The following is a 21028-nucleotide window of genomic DNA, read 5'->3' on the forward strand; positions in this document are numbered from 1 at the left end:
CAAGTGCTGAATACCAAGAACCTACAACCAAGATTACTTTATCCAGCAAAGCTATCATTCAGAATTGAAGGTCAGATAAAGAGCTTCACAGATAAGGAAAAGCTAAAGGAGTTCATCACCGCCAAACCAGTATTATATGAAATGCTGAAAGGTATCCTTTAAGAAGAGGAAGAAGAAGAAAAAGGTAAAGATACAAATAATGAACAACAAATATGCATCTATCAACAAATGAATCTAAGAATCAAGTGAATAAATAACCTGATGTACAGAATGAACTGGTGATTATAATAGAATCAGGGACATAGAAAGGGAATAGACTGACTATTCTTGGGGGGAAAAGGGGTGTGGGAGATGCGGGAAGTGACTGGACAAAAATCATGCACCTATGGATGAACACAGTGGGTGGGGAGTGAGGGTGGAGGGTGGGGTGGGAGCTGGAAGGAGGGGAGTTATGGGGGGAAAAAAGAGGAACAAATGTAATAATCTGAACAATAAAGATTTAAAAAAAAAAAAAAAAAAAGATATAGGAAAGGTTTTAAGAAACGCCCAAAAGCTGGTCAACCACTTTGGGGTTGTTTTCATAGAAAAGAAAAAAAGTTCTTGTATGAACAGCATCCCCATCTCTATTTTTCTCGGACTTTTTTTACAACAAAAAATATTTTAGTAGTGTTTCAATTTCCTCACAAGTTCTACTTTTCTGGGCTGCCAGCTTTTTTCTCTTTGAAAACAAGCATGCAGGTCACTTATAAATTTTGGAATCTGTCCATTTGATGTTTCAGTGTTAATAATAGCTAAGGAAAGACAAAGAGAAAATAGTTGAACCCTGTTAAAGAGAAAACCACAGGCCCAATGAGGCATCATTTAAAGCCTATGATACCAAACCTAGACTTAATACCTCACCTATTGCTATTTCAGCCTCTCCCAGAAATATAGTCTTAATCAACCAACCAGTCTGGAATTTTCTGGCCAAGCACCGGAAAGGTTATTTGCACAGGGGCCCTCTCCAGTATGCAAAGAAAGAAGCAGCAGCAATTTGCATGATAAAAACCCTTGCTGTTCCCTTTGCCCCAAAAGTAATCTAGACCTTTTTTTTTTTCTTTTGTTAACAGCTCCCTTGCCCCACTCTTCTTCCCATTAAAAACTTTCCATTTTGTACAACCCCTGGAGCACCCTTCCACTGGCTACATGGGATGCTGCCTGATTCATGTCCTGCTTAATAATAACGCCGATTAGATCTTCAAATTTACTCGGTTGAATTTTGTGTTTTAATACCACAGAACAGAGTTCTTTCTCTATGGTGGTTCAACTCCTGAAAGTGGTAGATTTTATTTCCTAGTTTTGCTTACTATTGTTCTAATCCTCTTCCAATTACTTTAAACATATAAAAAATATTAGGCTGGGTCTCTTTCAGAGCTCACTGTAAAATATCAATTTACTTTGAAATGACCCTCTTAAATTTTAAAACAAAGGCAAACGTTTTAGGACTTCATGTTGTCTTTTCAAGGATGCACAATCTTTCATATCTTGAAAACAAGACAAAGGGGGAAAGAAATTTTTATCAAAGAATTAATCTGGAGCCAAAAACTTGATATTTTTATGTGATGCGTTTTTAACAGCACCTAGGAAGACTCTCAAATTCCAAAGTACTTCTTTGATTTAAAAAATAATAAAATCAAAGCTTTACTGGCATATTTCTATATATATTTTTAGGATGATAGATGCATTAAAAATAATCTTAAAGGATACATACCCAAAGGTAAATGGTGATCATTTAAGACTAAGAGGTTATTTTCTCCTTGTTTATATTTGCTTTAGCTTTTTGTTTGTAATAAAATATTAATTTTATATAAAAATCACTTTAAAGAAACTGTGTTTTGAGACAAATCCTGAATACATAAAGTCATGTGTGGCTATTAGGTTTGGCCTATTGTTAGTTCTTATATATACACTAGAGGCTCAATGCACAAAATTCGTGCAAGGGGCTCGGCCCTCCTCTGCCTCTGCCGCTGCCCGCTGTGGCTGCCAGGGCCTCTGCCGCCTCTGCCTCGCCCCCCACAGCCCCCCTCCCTCTGCAGCGGGTTCGTCCTGAAGGTCATCTGGAAGGACATCTGGTCTAATTAGCATATTACGCTTTTATTATTATAGATTGCTGCTAATACACACATTATCGGTATGCTCAAAACTAGCAAGTGAATTCCACGATTTGACAAATTAAACTACTTTTCTCTTTGAATATTAATAGAGTCTTTCAGGCGGACTGAGTGCTGAGACCCCCCCAGGTGCTGTAATTATGCATTTAAGTGATCCATAAAGAAGCTTCTGGTGCTTCCCATGATCGAGCCCTTAATACAACCTAGGACCAATTGGGACCTATTTTTAACGCTTCCATTTAAAGACTGTAAATATAGCTCAAATGTTATGCTCTACAATTAGACGGCGTTGGCTCTTAAAAAATATTAAAGCTATATTTATTCTGTTTCCTCCACAACGTTAGCCATTAAAGACAAGTATAAATTGAATAAAACTATTTTATTTACTTTAAGCCACTTTGTTTTAAGTAATTCAGGCCCAGCTCATGTGCTGAGGGAGCCCAGATGGCAGTGGAGGTGACCTGGCTGAAGGGCCCGAGAGCAGATGAGAAATGACTTAGTGGGAAGAACTCCAGGAGAACAAGAGAGAGCCTTTATTCAGAGGTCCAGGAGGGCCAGGAGAGCATCTGAACCACCTGGGGGAAACATAGGTTCCTTTCCATCACCCACCCCTGCAGCATCCACACCTGAGTCCTCCTCAGTGGGACTCCACAGGAACCTGCATTTTTGACCCCTGATTCCTAGCACCCCAAACGTAAATAAACCTTGAGATTTAAAAACCACAGTAATCACTTCCCCTAATGAGGGAAGCGGGAAGGGAGGATGTATGATAACATTAATGAGCTGTTTACCATGCCTAGTACCAGGCTGGGTCTAACCCAGCCGTGGGCAAACTACGGCCCGCGGGCCGGATCCGGCCCGTTTGAAATGAATAAAACTAAAAAAAAAAGACCGTACCCTTTTATGTAATGATGTTTACTTTGAATTTATATTAGGTCACACAAACACTCCATCCATGCTTTTGTTCTGGCCCTCCGGTCCAGTTTAAGAACCCATTGTGGCCCTCGAGTCAAAAAGTTTGCCCACCCCTGGTCTAACCGCTATCTCAGTCTTAGTAACAAAGATGGAAAAAGAAGATGAACCAATATGGTCTGAAGAGTCCATGTAATGTAAATAAATCATGTTTCTGTTCTAGACAAGAGGCTAAACTTAATTTTTATATTTCTCTTTAATTTACCCTTACCAAGTACTGGCATTGAGATTTTCAATATAAAACCTTTAATATTTTAAAAGCACCATGAACATGCATCTTTTAAATAAGTATTGCTTCAGCTAGAAATATGAAAAGAAAAAAGAACACCTAATGTAGAGACTGTGTAAGTCTGACATAGATTTGGATGGAGAAGAGGGAGGCAGTGCTGGCTGAATAATAACAGCACTTACACAAATGTCCTGTCAACATGAGTTTATGTCATGATTCTTCTATGGTAAGTGACAGGAATTATTCTTCTCATTTCTCAGATTTAACAACGACAGTGTCAGCAGGTTAATGCAAGCCATGCGGAGAGTCTGTGGGCAGATACCAGCACTGGGCTTCCACGAAGTGTTTCATTTCTGTCTAAGCCTCATAGCTCATCGCACAGGCATGCCCTCTTTTCACCTCTGGTTACCTCAGCTGCACCCAGCCCTCTGCCTTTCCAGCTCCTCCTTCTCCCCCCAACATGGTTCAGGGGCTGAGAAACTGCAACTGTATCTGTGACTCAGAAGCAGGAATGTTTCAGTCGCTCAGAATGTAGCAGGTGCTGCCAGAATCCTCAGCCGAAAGCAGTCCGATTCCCAGGCCAGTCTCCTGACCTGTAAGCTCAGCCCAGGTTTCTGGAATAAATCCTAAACACGGCAGGAGTTTCAGGAATTTCAGACCAACAATCTGGAACTGCCTCTCTCTGGGTCCTCCACCCAGTGTCCCACCCACACATGAAGGCTTGTCTGGAACTCCAGCTGTGGGTTTTCAGCAGCCACACTTTACAGATACTGTGATTTGCTTGCCAGGTTGGATTGCATTCGTTCCTAACAGGCCCTCAGCCTACTCTGTGTCAGACTCAAAAATGAATCCTAATTCCTGCAATCCAAGGATCGAAATCTAGAATCAAAAGGAAAAACAACTATATAAACAAAAATTTATAACATAACATACATAATAAAGCTGTCTGTAACATTAGCACCATACCAGAAGCATGTGTACACAAAGAACGTAAAGGGAGGCTTAACAGGATCTGTCAGGAATAGCAGAGGCAGGCTTCCCAGAGAAAGTGACATGGGAGCAAAAGAGGAGCATTCTAGACCACCGGAACACATCTATATATATAAAAACCTAAGCAACCATTTGACTGGTATCTATGATGCACACTGACCACCAGAGGGCAGATGCTCAACGCACAGGCATGGAAACATGGAACAGACTGATGAATCTCAGAGGAAGGGGGGAGGGGGAGGCCAGGAAGAGATTAACTAAAGATCTTATATGCATACTAGAGGCCCAGTGCATGGGGTCCCTCAGCCTCCGACATCTCCCGAGGGGTCCTAGATTGTGAGGGCACAGGCCAGGCTGAGGGACCCCACCAGTGCACGAATTCGTGCACTGGGCCTCTAGTACAAAGACATAAAAGTATTAGAAAAGCATATGCTTAGGGAGCAAAAAGGAGTTGGTGGACTGAAGTACATGGTATATCAGAGCCAGATTAACGAGTGCATCTGCCGGCAGCTGTCAGAGGCCGAGGAAACCCCAACGGCCCTGGAACGATGAGAAAATGGGGAAACTGTAATCCCCAGTTCTCACTTAGGAAAGGTACTGGAGCAGTTGCTAAGCCAGCGTCGAACTGCCTGGAATAATGGGAGGGGAACTGAGAGCTGCCAATAGCACTTCTCGCCTTTCCTGCAAGATGCTCTCCCTCTCCCCCAAGTAACTGAAAACAATGTTCAAACAATTTGGTTTGTAGAAGCACCAAATGTTTAGTGGATGTCAATGTGTCCATCTAAGCCTGAGGTATGTATCAGGGAGCGCTGAGAAATTATGGCAAAATGGTATTAATAGTCTAGGTCCCAGCCTCACATGTTGTATATGTAGTAACTCGCTCAATCTTTATAACCACCCTATGATGTAGATACTATTAACATCTCCATATTTCAGATGAAGAAGTGGAAGCACATAGTTTTTAAATAACTGTCCCAAACCCACACAGCAAGTATGGAGCCAGGACTGAACCAAGGTGGCTGCCAGCGGAGTCTCCATGCTAAACCATCACACAGTTCTGCTGTTTTGAGCTTTTACTTTATCTCTGGGCAGTGGAGAGCTGGCAAGGTTTTTTAAGACATCGAGCAACAATCTGTGTGTGAAGACCATCATTCTGGAAGATTCCAAGAAAACTGAGTGGAGTAGGGAGAGGCTGAACCCAAAGCAAGAATGCGTGGCTACTATATCATCAGAGCAAATGATGGGGGTCTGACCAGGGCAGTGGAGAGAATTTGCAGAGAGGAAGACTGGACAGGTGTTAGGGAGGCTAACTTACTGAAATTTGGTAACTAATAGCTGGTGAGTGCTGATGGCCATTTTAAAAAAAGAAGTCTTTGATTATGATGGTTAAATGAGAGAATAGCGTTTTCTTAGGGAAAATATTCGGTTTGGGTCAGGCTGAGCAGGAGGCTCTGGGTGCCACCAGACAAAAACACTCCACAGCAAGTACAATTGAGAAACAGAGCTCATGTGAGTTGGAGTGACACATATGGGTCTGGGGGACACAGAAGGCACAGAAACCAGGGAAAGATATATGGGTTGTAGATGGGACCCTGAAAGCCAGCATCTAAGCTAAGGTAGAAGAAGCAGAGAAAGAAACCCAACAGTGAACTGAAAGGCAGTAGAAGAGGTAGGAGAAAGTGGAGTTGTGCAAAACAAAAGAGAATAAAATTCTGGAAAAGAAGAAAGGTCAACAGTGTGAATAAAAAGCTGCAGGAGGAGCCAATCAGATGTTCTGATAAGCACCTCTGAAAGGGCCATGACGACTTTCTAACACACTCACTACTGGGTTCCACTCTCCTATCCTCACGCCTCACTCCCCACCCCCCAGCTACCTTGCCAGATTCTAGGGGCAAAACTGGTACCAAGACTCCAGTCTTCACAGCCTTGACTTTGGCAGCACAGTTAACCATCCCATAGAAGGTTTGACATTACACCAACATCCTTCATTATGATGAGGATATTTGAACATATTTAATTAGGCCAGACAACAGAACCCAAGAAAAGTATACATGTTCTCTACCTTTGCGTTTTGATCCACAATTTTCTTCAGATTTTTCAACAGATGATTATTGGGACCACCTTCCTTCTCATTAATATAAACTATCCTATCCAGGTCGGGAAAGTTCCTGTTCAGATCTATTCCCTGGGCATTGCTTCGACCCACAAACCAGTCCTTGAGTTCACCAGGCTAAAAAAATCAAAGAGAAAAATCATCAGTTATTTACTATTATTGTTGCTATGTATTTAAGGTCTCCATTAATGATTTATTGAGATTAATTATTTATTTCAACAATATCCTCCCATAATGGCATTTTCACTATTTTACTGATATAAACATGAAGAAATCAGGTTTAAAATAATTGTTATGGCTATTTTGAAAATATTTTCAATAAATATTTTAAACATTAACAATAATAATAGCATTTAAAAGGTATTTATCATCAAATTGCAAAAAAGTTAATATATATTAGCTGGTAATAGATGACATGTGTTTCAAATCATACCACTCTATATTAAGGTTTAAATAAAATATTTATTGCCTCTATAAGAACAACCTATTTTTAAATATTCAAAAGAATAAATTACTAAATAAGATGAGAACTTAAAATGAGTTTAACATTAGTTATTTATATATTAATAATATGCTTCCCTCTTATAGTCTTCATGAAAAGAACATGAGCTCTAGAACAAAAGTTCTAGAGCCTTATTAGTTGGAGAAATTTCTGTTCAACTTTAAGGCCTTCATTTCACTAATGGTATAACCTGGAAATTTAATGAATTTCTAAGATATTCAGTTCTATTCCATAATGTAGATTTTTTTCACTATTAAATTATATCAAATCTCTGCGATAGATAATTTCCATATTCCTGAGGTCATGTAAGCTCAGATACCTTAGACCAGTGGTCGGCAAACACTGCCTTAGACTATGAGAAATAAAAATATTTAAGATAGAAAATAACTTGATCATATTTAGTCCATTCTGTCTCACAGTTCTGAATATCACCTTAAAATATTAGATGATTTAATTCTCTATGTTACTAGAATTCTTCTCTCATAACTTTAGAAATTATATATCATTGTTATACTTATTTACAGAAATTCACTGTCTGGGTTTCTTATGTCAGGTCACTGGATCATTTCTTTTTAAGCTACAAATTGACTTCTTAACTTTAGCTAAACATAGCAAATATATATTTTAATATGTTCTCATATATAAGAGAATTATCTCAAAGTGTAGAAAACAGCAAATATAATGTCCCTTTCCAAAAAAAAGAGAACACTTACCATATATCTTCTCTTAATACACCATTACTTTCCAGTTTCTCAAACAGTTAAAAAAAATTTAATTAATTTTAAAGGTAGGAAGAGTTTTAGAGGTAGGAGGGGTTTGTTTTGTTTTGTTTTGTTTTGTTTTACTTTACTCATTATAGATAGACACTGATAAAACATCAGTGAACCATTTCTCTGGCCAAAAATATATTTCTTCTTTGTTTTCAGTAGAGGGCGCAATGATATCAATTTATTCAGACACAGCAACTGATGTGTTGTAAGAATTTTTAAAACATGCAATACCTGACTATTTAATCAGGTGCACTAACCTCTTTTCCAAGGCTTAGATTGCCAAATTTAAAAAAATGAGAACAGCCAACATAACAATTGCCCTCTAGTGTGAATGAATCAAAATTATACCTATTTTTTGTCAGATCAACAAAAAATATATTTTCTGGTGTGCAACAGAATTTTAGTGATTAGTTTATGTGTGCCATGAGATAAAAAAGATTGAAAATCACTGAGATACAGCGGTGCTATCATTCTCCAATACAGAGCAGTAGGTATTTTCATGCTTGTAGAGTTGTGTTTTTTTTTTTTTACTTATTTTTTTACTTGTAGAGGTTTAGAAGGAAACTGACCTAGTCACAAACATGGATGAGTAGCTATGATTTCTTTAACAACACAAACAAAACAATGATTAAATACTGATTTCTCATTCGCAATCTCTGCTGAAGAAACTCTTACCCATCATCTCTTACCTTCTGAATTTTTTCCTTACCAGTAAAACATATGACTTGTACCCTCCTACTGCACGGTGTGTAAGCTTTATGTGAGTGCATTACATGTAGATAAACCCATGTTTGCAAATATACAAATTGAAGACAGCGTGCTGCTCTGCGCTGGCTCACACTCACCTGAGATGCTGCCTTCTCAAAGCCATCAGGGTTCAGCGAAGGCATGATGTGAATCCGAGTGTTATGGATCAGCTTGACGATGGTCTCGTTCCCTTTTTGGTATTCATTGCACAGGTACTGGGCCAGGAAAATGAGCAGTTCCCGCCCAACAGCCTCATTACCATGCATATTCCCAATGTATTTAAATTCAGGCTCACCTACAAGATAAAAGAGTATAGAGATGTTTTCTATAGCACCCATTAGAAGGCAAATGACATACAGTGCAAAAAAACATTATACATCTACTAGTTATTACACAAAGCTGACAACTTCATTTCCCTCCAGAACTGATGCCGAAGAAATCGACCTTAAATATCAAAATACTCCAAACTCCCCTTCTGTTCTTCTACTTCTCTCTCCCTAGTCACCCACTTCTTATGAACATAATTGTATCTTCCAAATTCATGTGTTGAAACCCTAACTTCCAACGTGACTGTATTTGCACATAAAACCTTTGAGGATTAAGGTTAAATTAGGTCATAGGGGTGGGAACCTAATCCAACAGGAATGGTGTACTTATAAGAGGAGGAGGAGACATCATAAATCCCTCTCATCTCTCCCAGCTGCACGGAGAAAAGGCCCTGTGAGGACACAGGGAGAAGGCAGATGCCCGCGAGCCAGGAGGAGAGGTCTCCTCAGAAACCAACCCTGCTGGCACCTTGATCTTAGACTTTTAGCTTCCAGAACTGAGAGAAAATAAATTTCTGTTGTTTAAGCCACCCAGTCTGTGGTATATTTTTATGGCAGATGGAGCAGACAAATACACCACCGCTTCCCCAATAACTAATAACAATAATACGCTGTGTGCCTCCTATTGGTCAGACACTGAACTTGCATGTTTTCTTATTTAGTCCTCCCCAAACATCTAAAAGTGGATATTATTATCCATCTCTATTTGAAGATGAGCACACTGAAGTTCTGATGGCTTAAGAGGCCTGATCACAGTCCTAAAGCTAGGATTCAAGTACGTATCTTCTCATTTAGTTAGAAGTCTACACTTTATTTTTTTTTTTTTAACCAAAGTGATTAAACTTCTGTGTGATTGAAATCCTAGCACCAATTCTTACTGGCTGGCCTTGAACAACTTACTTCGGCTCTGTGGCTCTGTTTACCCACGTGTAGATCAGATGACAGATTCTACCTCATGAGGTGACTATAAAAACTAAGTGAAATAGTAAGTGTAAATGCTTACAACAGGCCTGGTGAATAACAAGTGCTACGTGTTTGCCATAATTATTTTAATATTATTATTGTGTGACATTATCTTGTCATTGTGAGGTGCTTTGGTACACATCATCTAGTCTTCTCTTGACAACAGTCCACCAAAATGTGGAAGACAGATATCGGATTATCCTTTTGTACAAATGCAGCCCAAAGAGGATGTTTTGCTGAAGGACCCAGAATTCAAACCTAAGTCACAGTGGCCCATTTCTGCTGCTCTCCATTGCCTTTTAGGGGGAGAAATAAAATTGCCGAGCGACCTCAGTGAATCCTGTGGCTCCTCTCCTTTCTGCTTCATCCACTCTCAGCAGTGGAAAAGAGGGCCCCACCTACAAAGCCACTAGGACTGCTCACCTGGGTTTAAAAAAAAAAAGTTGGAAATGCTCAGCTGGCATGGCTCAGTGGTTGAGTGTCGACCTATGAACCAGGAGGTCACAGTTAGATTCCTGGTCAGGGCACATGCCTGGGTTGAGGGCATGTGTAGGGCATGCCGAGGCAGCCGATCAATGATTCTCATTGATGTTCTTCTCTCTCTCTCCCCCTCTCCCTTCCTCTCTGAAATCAATAAAAAAATATATATTTTTTTAAAAAGTTGGAATTATTTTTATCCTGGAAATACATTAGCTAAATGTTCTTTGCACTCCAGTGTTTCTCTTCAGAACGTATAAATCTTTCACCTTTTTACTAAATGTTCTTTGCATCCGATTCCTGAGTGTGTGATTTAAGTGACTGCTCGCCACAGAAAGCCATGCCCTGTGTGACCTCTCAGCCTGAGCTTAAGCTCATCTTCTTCTAAGGATCAGGCGGGAGCAGGGTCAGTGCTATTTATATGCCCTCGTTTTCTACTTTCAGGGAAACTCTAATATAACCACCTCCCTGAGACTTGCCCAGGAGATGTGTGATTTCAAAAGTCCTAAGAACCTTCTTCGTTTCTGTCAAACTCCCGTGCTTTGTACCTTCCCCTGAGTGGGTTGTATTCATCTGACTGGGGCAGGAGAAACTGGAGCAGTCCATTGTGAAAGGAAACAGAGTCCTGGTAGCCTGAGGAACATTACAGCCCGCCTGGCAGTTCTCTGAGAGAACTGCACTGTTGGAGGCATCCTGGCCCTGCTCCCTTACTTCACCCAACACAGCTTTGAAGCTTCGGTCACTCAAAAGAGCTTGGCCCACAACCCATAAGAGTAGATGGGCACACTGCAACTTTCTATTACTTCTCTGGATTAAAAAACAAAACAAAACACACAAAAAACATCTTTAATAGTCACTTAGCCCCCCCTAATGTTTTGTATGGCTGTCACGGTGTGGTCTGCATTTGAATTCGAATGCTGTGGGATTAACTACTGCTCTCCCAGTTCTGCCATAGGCGGTACCACTCCCTAACCTACTTTATTCAATTACGTTGCCAACTCCTGATTTTCTGGTTCAGGAAATTTCCAGTATGGTTTTGCTTCTGTGACTCTCTAGGAAATTGCCCTCAGGAACAAATCTTCCCCAATGCGTCTATTGTATTTGTGAGGAGATAGAAATAATAATGACAATGCTTTAGGCCTAAAAATCCATCAGTTAACTTCTCATTTGCATTTATCATAAAGCCCAAAATTCTCTACAAGATTTTTAACTCCTGCCAAGCCAGTGTGGCTCAGTGGTTGAGCGTCAACCTATGAACCAGGAGGTCATGGTTCAATTCCTGGTCAGGGCACATGCCTGGGTTGCGGGCTCGATCCTCAGTGAGAGGCGTGCAGGAGGCAGCCGATCAATGATTCTCTCTCATCATGGATGTTTCTATCTCTCTCTCCCTCTCCCTTCCTCTCTGAAACCAATAAAAAATATATCCCCCCCCCAAAAAAAATGTTTCAGTCCCACGTGGTCATGTCTGATCCACCTCCCTGCTTCCTCAGGCACCATCCTCCCCTCTCCATCTGTCAGCCACACTTCCTTCGACAACATGATGCGCTCTTGCCTATGAGCTCTTCTCACACACACATCTTGACCTCACATGCTTCTGATCATGGATAAATATGGTTTTCTCAGAGTATGTTTAGTCTAACCCCACTTCCTTTGTTATTTTCAGTATCTCAGTTTGAAAATATACATTAATCAGTGTGGTTGCTTGTTTAATTCCCTATCCCAAGACTGTATGGTCTACAGAGATGGTATCTATTTTAGGTCCCTAGTGTATCATCCATGCCCAGCGTAGAGTTGGAAACATAGTAAGAGCGCAAAAAGTAGCAATTAAATAAATTCATGAGTCAAAGAGTAAATGTATGGTCTTGTTTTTAATCCCATCCTCCCAACAGCCTGACAGACAGTACAGCACGCCCTTGGGATGCAGGTGCAGCCCCGGTGCCTGAACACCTTTCTGGAACAGGGAAGGGCATAAATGAATAACTAAAAGGGACTTGAGTTAGTGTCAGGAAGCCCGTACCCGGGCGGAATATTGAGAGGACTCGGTGCTTGTTGATGTATCCGACATTCTCAGGCAGGGCTGGGAATCCTTCTTTGGGAATGAAGGCAGCAGTGTTGTGAACAGCTGATTCGCCAGGAACAAGATTAATCTCCATGGTCACGAGAGAACCACAAAACCTCTCTAGGCAAGCAGCTCCCTAGGCTATTTTTGTTGTGAAGCCTACACAAAGGGTTCCGCAGAGACTGCCTTCAGAAAATGACATAAAATTGAAGGCTTTGAACTTGAAATAAGCCTCCCTGTGTCCATTTAACTTCAATTTACTTAACAAAGGAGTGACAGCTTTTCATCAACACTTAATTTTCTTTCCTGGGGCTATATAAATAGAGTTTACAACAGGTTGTTAAATGGACGACAGCAGGCATGCCTGTTTACAAAGTCTGCAGAGAGCAAATCCAGGTGAGCAGGTAGGTCATTCCTTGCGGATGCGGTGGGTAATGCGCACGTACTGGCTCATCTCTCTCCTAGCAACGGAAGAAAAGGCATTGAGGACTATTTGTCAGTACGTTTAAGGATGGTTGTTTTTACACTCATCTTACTTTCCTTACTCACTAATTCATTTTCCTTTTTACACAGTAGTTACCCTGAGTTCCTGATCCTGCAACTGAGGAATCATAGTATTTGCAAAGGGTGCATAGTGTGGACTCAGAAAGTAGTTTTCCTGTTGCATCAATTTTTCCACAACTTAGTGTAACTACCCAGTTTCCAGTCACTTCCCAGGGCACACAATCTATCAAACCATTGCTAAATGATAACTCACATCCCGAGTCCTGCCTGGGTGGGCCGAGTGCCTATCTTTTTCATCTGTATCACAGAATAATTAATGTACCTGACTGGATTTGTATTCTCATTAGAACAAGATAAGAATAACCTACAAGTTTTTAAAAATAAGCTCCAAAATTTTACTGAAGTCAGAGGTAATTCAATAAATTCCAAACCAGAGCAGGCAAATGATTTTCATTTCTATACTTGTAACTCTTAATTGGTCCCAACTATGTACAACTAAATCAGTAAAAACAAACAAACAACAAAAAATAACCCTTAAGGAAATTACACCCCCAGAAACCCACACCTCTTAGGCTTAGCATGTAGGTGAAGTCTGAAGCTGACTGGTAGCTTAGTAAAGCCCCCAAATGGTATGAATTAACGGCTTTAAAGTGACCAGAGTCCCTAAAGCAGAAAGCCACAGGCCCAATAGGCTGAGCCTAGAAAAAACTGTCAAGTAAAGGAGTAAAAGTAAAAAGTAATACTGTCTGCCTTTCCCATAAAAAGGAAAATTTTCTTTTACTCCTTTATTTCATCCAATAGTCAGCCCGTCTGTCTCTTAAATATTTTCTTGTCTTGGAAGCAGCTGACTGGCTGACCATTAGGTAGCATTATTGTTTAAGTTCCCTTTCAAATCTTAGAGTCGCCCTAACCGGTTTGGCTCAGTGGATAGAGCGTCGGCCTGCGGACTGAAGGGTCCCAGGTTCGATTCTGGTCAAGGGCGTGTGCCTTGGTTGCGGGCACATCCCCAGTAGGAGGTGTGCAGGAGGCAGCTGATCGATGTTTCTCTCTCATCGATGTTTCTAACTCTCTATCCCTCTCCCTTCCTCTCTATATAAAATCAATAAAATATATTTTTAAAAAAATCTTAGAGTCAATTATTCAACAACCTCCATATGGGAAGAAAGCAGCAAAGAGAAAATATCTAATGTAAAATTCTACGTAAGTATTGCATCACTATTTAGAAAAAATAAGTAGGTTAAGGGTATTTTAAGAAAGAATTTTTTAAAATTACAGTTGACATATAATATTATATATTAGTCCCAGATGTACAACATAGTGATTCGACATTTACGTACCTTACAAAGAGATCAGCATGATAAGTCACCTTACAAAGTTGTTGTGATATTGTTAACTATATTCCCAATGCTGTACTAGTACATCCTCATGATTTGGATGAAAAAGAACTTGATTATAGTAGCAGAATGCTTCCATCTTTCATTATGTAAATAGAGATGAATTCACATTCAGACAAACCTATTCTTTCTCTAACATCAAATTACTGCCAAAATAGAAGTCCACTCACTCATTTGAAAATTATGTACTAAACTCACTGATTACACAATTCTTAGAACTGGTGACAATTGCAAAATACATGTTCCTAGTACATATAATGTACTACACACATTGCTGAATTATCTATAGTATCTAAAAATAAAACCCCATTTCGCAAAGATATCATGGTAAATATGCACACAACCAATGATTTTGAGAAATAGACAAATAGTAGACAAGCAGCACAATCACTGAACCCATTTGATTCACAAACAACTAGGCAAGCAAGCTGGAAACATCTTTGGAACAGATGGGTGTTTTAATCAATCATCTCCCTCCCTCGGTGGTAAGCCTGGGGTTCAGACATTAGTGCTACTAATTGTTTCCACTTGTTTGACGTTCTAACATACAGCCTGTAAATCATTCTTGCAGAATGAACCCTGCAAGTTTCGAGAACTTGTCAATAAGAACATCATTAATTGGCTCATGTTTCAGCACATCTTAGCAGCCTAAAATACTGAGCATGTTTCCAAAAGAAATTCAAATCTCCAGAGGCCAAATAAGCAAGGGAGGGGGGTAGGTATGGTTATAAAAATAGATTCCTCTTCTACCCACAAGATGAGTGGAAAATAAAGAGGGAGGGTGGGAGGAAAAGAAAGGCAAAGGAGTCCAAACAAACCATAGTTCTCAGGAAGTGTTAGCTGACAATTCTGATAGTTGTCTGAAACAAAGAGAAAATGATAGATCATCATAGTGAACCGAGTCACGATTACAAAAAGTAATGGAAAACCACAAGTCCATTTCCAGCAGTCATCTCTCTTTATGCCCATGAATGAACATCTCGTCCTGTTACAAAGGTGAATAGATGAGAGGATGAGTAACAGTGACGTCATCAGAACCTGCATGGATGGAAAATGTCAAGCATTTCTAGCAGACATGAATTAATGAGAAAGAAAAACTTCAATTTGCTATCAAGTGGTAGAAACATTGACTACCTAGAACAAAATCAGCCATGTGAAAGCTTAGTTAAACAATCGTTTTCCAGAAACTCCTTGGAACTGTCTTTTTTATTCTCTCAGGAAGATAGCTCAAATGTCAAACTGATTTGTCAAAACATCTTCAGGATGTTTGTGGAGAGCCGATATAGAGTTAAGCCTCGGACTGACCTGTTGGCAAAGTCACAAACAGGTCTTCCGAGTCTTAAACAACCCAATCCGAGAGGTGGCCGCTGATTTACGTGCTATCATTTAAAAAATAGAAAAGGGGGAATTTGCCGGAAGCCAGTCCATCCTTGCTGCTTGACACAGTCACTGCAGGGAAGAAACATCTGCACAGCATATGTTTCAAGGGACCTGGGGTATATGGCATACTGTTCTTAATATGTTTGCTCCCCTTCTTAGCACTATGTGTTTTAACCAAGGTCGCCTCTCCAGGAAAGGTTGTTTCCCCAGGTGGGGATTTTTCCCTGGAGTTAGGGATTAACAGGACTAAGGAAGGGAATCAGTAAAACCCCTTAACTAAGTGCCAGGCGGGTAGTTAATCACTTTAACTACAACAATCACGCTTAAGCTACACAATCTTTATTTAGGATAATCTCCTTCAGTTACTTCCTTGTAGCTTAACAGAACAATAGAGTAGTGACCTTGGAATGGAGATAACAAATGCCCTAACCTTTGGAATAGAATGGATAGGATTAAAATCAAATGGTGTAAATACAGATGTAAAAGGAGAATAAAAAAAGAATCTACCTATGCTGATCAACTGAATGCTGTCTCCGTGACGCTCCTTCTTCACCAACTCCGTCCACACCTTTGGGAACCCCTGGACCTGCTAGGGCTGGACCCCAACAGATGTTGTTGGTTGTTTTCAACATCATAAATAACTAAAGACTTGCAGCACTAAACATACACCAGTCTCAGAAACAGTAGGCAATGCAATAGAATCTTTCTGAAGGAGAGTGAAGCGCCAACAGATGCTTGTGGGGCTTTCTGCATGCCTTAGCAGAATAGGGGCTGGACCTAGCTGGTGATGAATCCTGTGGGAGGACTGGGTCTACTCCGGGTCTCCCTCCGGATTATTCTGCACCAGGACATGCATGAAGTGTCCTGTTTTGTTCAATCCAATTTACAAAAATTGTGCTTTGAACTCTATGTCAGAATCATTGTGCTTCTTATTCATACAGATTTCTGAGCTCCATTCCCAGAGATCAGACATCAAAAGGTCTGAGAAGGGACCTGAACACCTGTATTTTTAAAGGATCTAGAAGTGATTTGGATGCCCTTCCAGGACTGAGAAGGAATGATTTTGGTGGTGAGTGCAGGGAAAGTCTAGTTGTGGGAAGAAGTTAATGACATCAGCAGACAGGTGGAATTCCAACAGCCTAGAGTCATTGGGATACAGACTGCCTAGGGTGATGGTTCTTAACAATTTATGGGTCATAGACTTTCTGAAAATTTGATTTAAATAAAACTGAATTCTTTTCCTTCACATTTGCAAAAAAACCCACAAATTATGTGAAAACTTTACAAACTTAAGGAACCATATACTAACTAGACAGATGGCAGAATCAGGAGAGAGGGAGATCACAGCCACTATAAATGTCTACATACATCTCTTACACAGGCTTGTTTTCTGATCCCAGACAAAGGAGACTATGACATGTCCTTCCTTACTGCAAATGAAGCACAGCAGTATGGCAGCAACATAGCACTGTGTTTTTTAAAAAGTTGGGGCTTTGGGGAGCATGGACTTAGGTGAAACAGACTTGGGTATGAATTTCAGTTCTAACATAGTATATCTAACCTTGAGCAAGTATCCCTGACCCTAATCTTAGTATTCTTTTCTATAAACTGGACTACTAAATCTCTTTTGTTGAGTTGTCAAGAGGATTAACAATAAGTTCCCAGGGTGTACCAGGCTGCTTGCCTGTGAAGCACTCTGTGAATGTGAAAAGACTATTTGGAACTTCCAAACCCAAGAGTGGGCAGAGAATAAGAGCAAGAGACACTGACTTGTAAATAATAAGAGAACTCTTTAGAAACCTGAGTGCTTTTTCTTTTTTTTTTTAAATATATTTTATTGATTTTTTACAGAGAGGAAGGAAGAGGGATAGAGAGTTAGAAACATCATGAGAGAGAAGCATCGATCAGCTGCCTCCTGCACACCCCCTACTGGGGATGTGCCTGCAACCAAGGTACATGCCCTTGACCGGAACCGAACCTGGGACTCTTCAGTCCCCAGGCTGATGCTCTATCCAGTGAGCCAAACCGGCTAGGGCCTGAGTGCTTTTTCTTATTGTTGGCTCACTCCAACCAACTTGAGTGCCCACCCATCAAAAGGCACAGCCAGCATAATTTTGGAGGCCACTAGGTGATCTCAGGTCTAAGAATCACAGCAATTGTTAAAATGCATGAACACCAAAAATATTTGCTAAATATTTTCAAACAAAGAAGCAAACAATAGAATGGTGAATGCCAGGGGCTGGAGATAGGGGAAAATGAGTTGTTAATCAACATGTATAAAATTTCAATTATGCAAGTGAATCCAATATTAGATGCAGGAAGATGATAGAATATTATAGGGCTTACTGAAATACCCTATAATGCTTCAGAACTATTCAGATTATAGGAAAGTGTATTGCTCCTCTCAATTTTTAAATTCAACTTTAAATTTTTAAATATACATTAAATAATTAAGCACAGTTCTACATTTTTTATGTAGTTATGAATGAATTATGAGTAATCATGGATTCTTATAGGATACATACTATCATATTTGGTTTATGGTTCTCTCACTAAAGTATTTTCAAGATTTTTATTGATTGCAACTGTTTTAATTTTATCTCCCACTCCATCTAAACCATCTTCTACTACTCTTTTATTTATTTCTTCAGGACTAAAATCTTTTGAGAATTTTTTTTTCAATGAAGAGGAGAGGGTATTAGAATGATGGACAAAATCTCATACAAGATCTGGTAGTTAATTAAACAAATACACACTGCTCCCCCCACCCCCAAAAGACTAGAGATTTCTGATCTTATGATACATTTATTAGTTTGTATTAGTATTTCACCTGTCCCTTCCCTTAGGGATTCTTTAATGTTAACTTAATAAATATTCTACAAGCATTCAAAATGAATATTGAAATGTTTTGTTAAATAAAATATAAAGCACCTGGCTTCAATGAAAAAATAAAAGTTACTAAATATTAACTAATCATCTTTAATTTCACATGTACCCCAAGTAAATAATATCTACAATCCCAAAACATCAACATAAAATTTTATACTGAACATTGTCATTTTTTTCATGATTCTTTTAAAACTATTTAGGATTCTGCATTTGGATGATTTGAGATATCTTGTCAAAACGTTCTTAATGGAAAATATGAATTCAATTCCATTGACTCAACTCCTATTGGTAAAGTTGTACATTTTTCTTCACATGGGAGCTGCACCTTTCTTGTTAAATCTGTTCCTGGGTATAAAACTGTAACTGTGTGAAAGGAATATTTTTTCCACTACTACATCTGATTATTGCTATTTTTAAAAGCAGTTAACTTTCTTGTCATTTCTTTTATATTTTCAAATGCAAAGAAAATACAAAAATCAGCCAAAGGAAGGAAGGAATTTTAAAAACTATAAGCAAAAATTAGTATTTGAAAACACAAAGAACAACCAAAAAAAAAAACCAGTAGAAAAGATAACATCAATAAAATAAAAAATATTAAATATTCACCGTGATTTCTGACTTGCAGCCTCCAGAACTTAAGAAATAAATGTTTATTGTTTACAAAATACCTAGTCTGTGGTATTTTATTATAGCATGCATAGACAGCTTTAATTAAAAAAAAAAGTGTTGGTGAAGATGTGGAGAAACTGGAACACTTATGTACTCTTGGTGGGAATGCAAAATGGTACAGCCACTATACAAAACAGTATTTGGGTTCCTCAAAAATTAGAAATATAACTACCATATGACCCAGCAATCCCAGTTCTTAAGTATTTATCCAAAAGAACAGAATTCAGAATCTTGAAGAGACATTTGCACTCCCATGTTCACTGCGGCACTGTTCACAATAGCCAAGGTGAATGGAGAAAAAAATGTGGTATATATACACAATGGAATATTACTCAGCCTTATTTTTTTTAAAGAGAGAGATAAATCCAGCATTACGTGACAACATGCATGAACCTTGAGGACATTATGCTAAATAAAATAAGCCAGTCTCAGAAGGACAAATACTGTATGGTTCCACTTATATGAGGCATCTAGACTGGTCAAACAAAGAAGCAAACAATAGAATGGTGATTGCCAGGGGCTGCAGATAGGGGAAAATGAGTTGTTAATCAACGTGTATAAAATTTCAATTATGCAAGATGAATAAGTTCTAAAGATCTACCGTGCAACACTGTATCTATAGATAACAATACCATACCATACACTAAACTTCTGTTAAGAAGGTCAATCTCATGTTAGGTATTCTTACCACAATTTTTAAAATAAAGTGACTAAGAGAAAGTTATCCAACTTTCAATAACAGGATTTTGTTCTCCAGTTGCCACAGCCGTCCTGTAATTCATGTGGCTGGTGCCACTGAACACTGTCACAGCCCAAGCTGAATCCCTCTATTCACCAGAAGTTTCCCTGGCCAGACAAAAAAGGGGAAATGCAATGAGAGTAGGAAGAGAGGCTATGGCTGGGGTAGCGGGAGAGCATTGGAGTTAGCAAGTACAACAAAGACTGACAGAGGCCAGAGGCAGCAATGATTGTGCCCTGTCTCCCCCACTAAGCTTTCATCAACCCCCAATGCTCCAACTCAGTCAGCAGCTATTTCTTTTTCTAATTAGTTTCAAATCCAAATAGGTTGCCAACTTAAGAGATGCAGTACCTCTCCTAGTGGTTAAAAATGCAAGTTCTGGAGTTGGACAAGCTCGATTTCTATCTTTGCTCCATCATTTACCAGCAGTGAGACTTTGAGCAAATTATTTAGTCTCTGAACCTCAGTTTCTTCAATTCTAATGTAGGAATAGTGATAACGCCTACTTCGTATGCTTATTGGGAGGACAAATAAACTAATCTATTAGAAGCACTTAGAATAATGGCTTGCATGTAATAAATGCCCAGTAAGGTTAGCTATTTGATGATGATAATGATGATGAACAAAGAGAGGAAGGATGGGAGAGAGAAGAAGGAAAAGAAGAAAAAGAAGGAACTACTCAGCAAATGCCATTTGCTCTACTCTTTGTTATGGCTTCTAAGTATATGACATTTCCAAAGACTCTCTCACTTGCTCCTTCTTCTCAAGTTTTAGGGAACACTCAAAATGATCCAAATCCCAAGAGAAACCTGTATTTTTGCAGTAAGGGTCCTTTAATTGATCTTTGCAGGTGTTCACTGAGTGCTTACTATGTGCCAGACCCAGGGGGTATAATGGAAAACAAACTAGACTTAGACCATACTTTCAGGAAACTTAAAGTCTCCTAGATCTTGGGTTCTGAGTTCTGGGACAGCTGTGCCACTTTTAGGTTTCATTGCTTTTCTTCAAAATAATAAAAGGGATTCTCCTAGAGGTTGACTCAACTGCATTTTCACGAGAAAATAAAAATGAGTGTTTATACAAGGTCTGCCAACCCTCCATAAACACACTGCCCAGTGGAACTTTCTGCAGTGGTGGCAAGTTTCTGTATTTGTG

General features: G+C 39.4%; 1 protein-coding gene across 1 annotated transcript in view; it reads right to left on the minus strand.

The window, feature by feature from the left end:
- CPE (carboxypeptidase E) overlaps nucleotides 1-21028 on the minus strand; it is an 84026-nt gene that overhangs the window by 17559 nt on the left and 45439 nt on the right. The window contains 2 exon segments of the mRNA XM_006081820.3: nucleotides 6404-6571; nucleotides 8572-8768. Of these exon segments, the coding sequence (XP_006081882.1) occupies nucleotides 6404-6571; nucleotides 8572-8768 (365 nt within the window).

Source organism: Myotis lucifugus, unplaced genomic scaffold (genome assembly GCF_000147115.1).
Source record: "Myotis lucifugus unplaced genomic scaffold, Myoluc2.0 scaffold_1, whole genome shotgun sequence".
In the NCBI taxonomy this organism is placed as follows: domain Eukaryota; kingdom Metazoa; phylum Chordata; class Mammalia; order Chiroptera; family Vespertilionidae; genus Myotis; species Myotis lucifugus.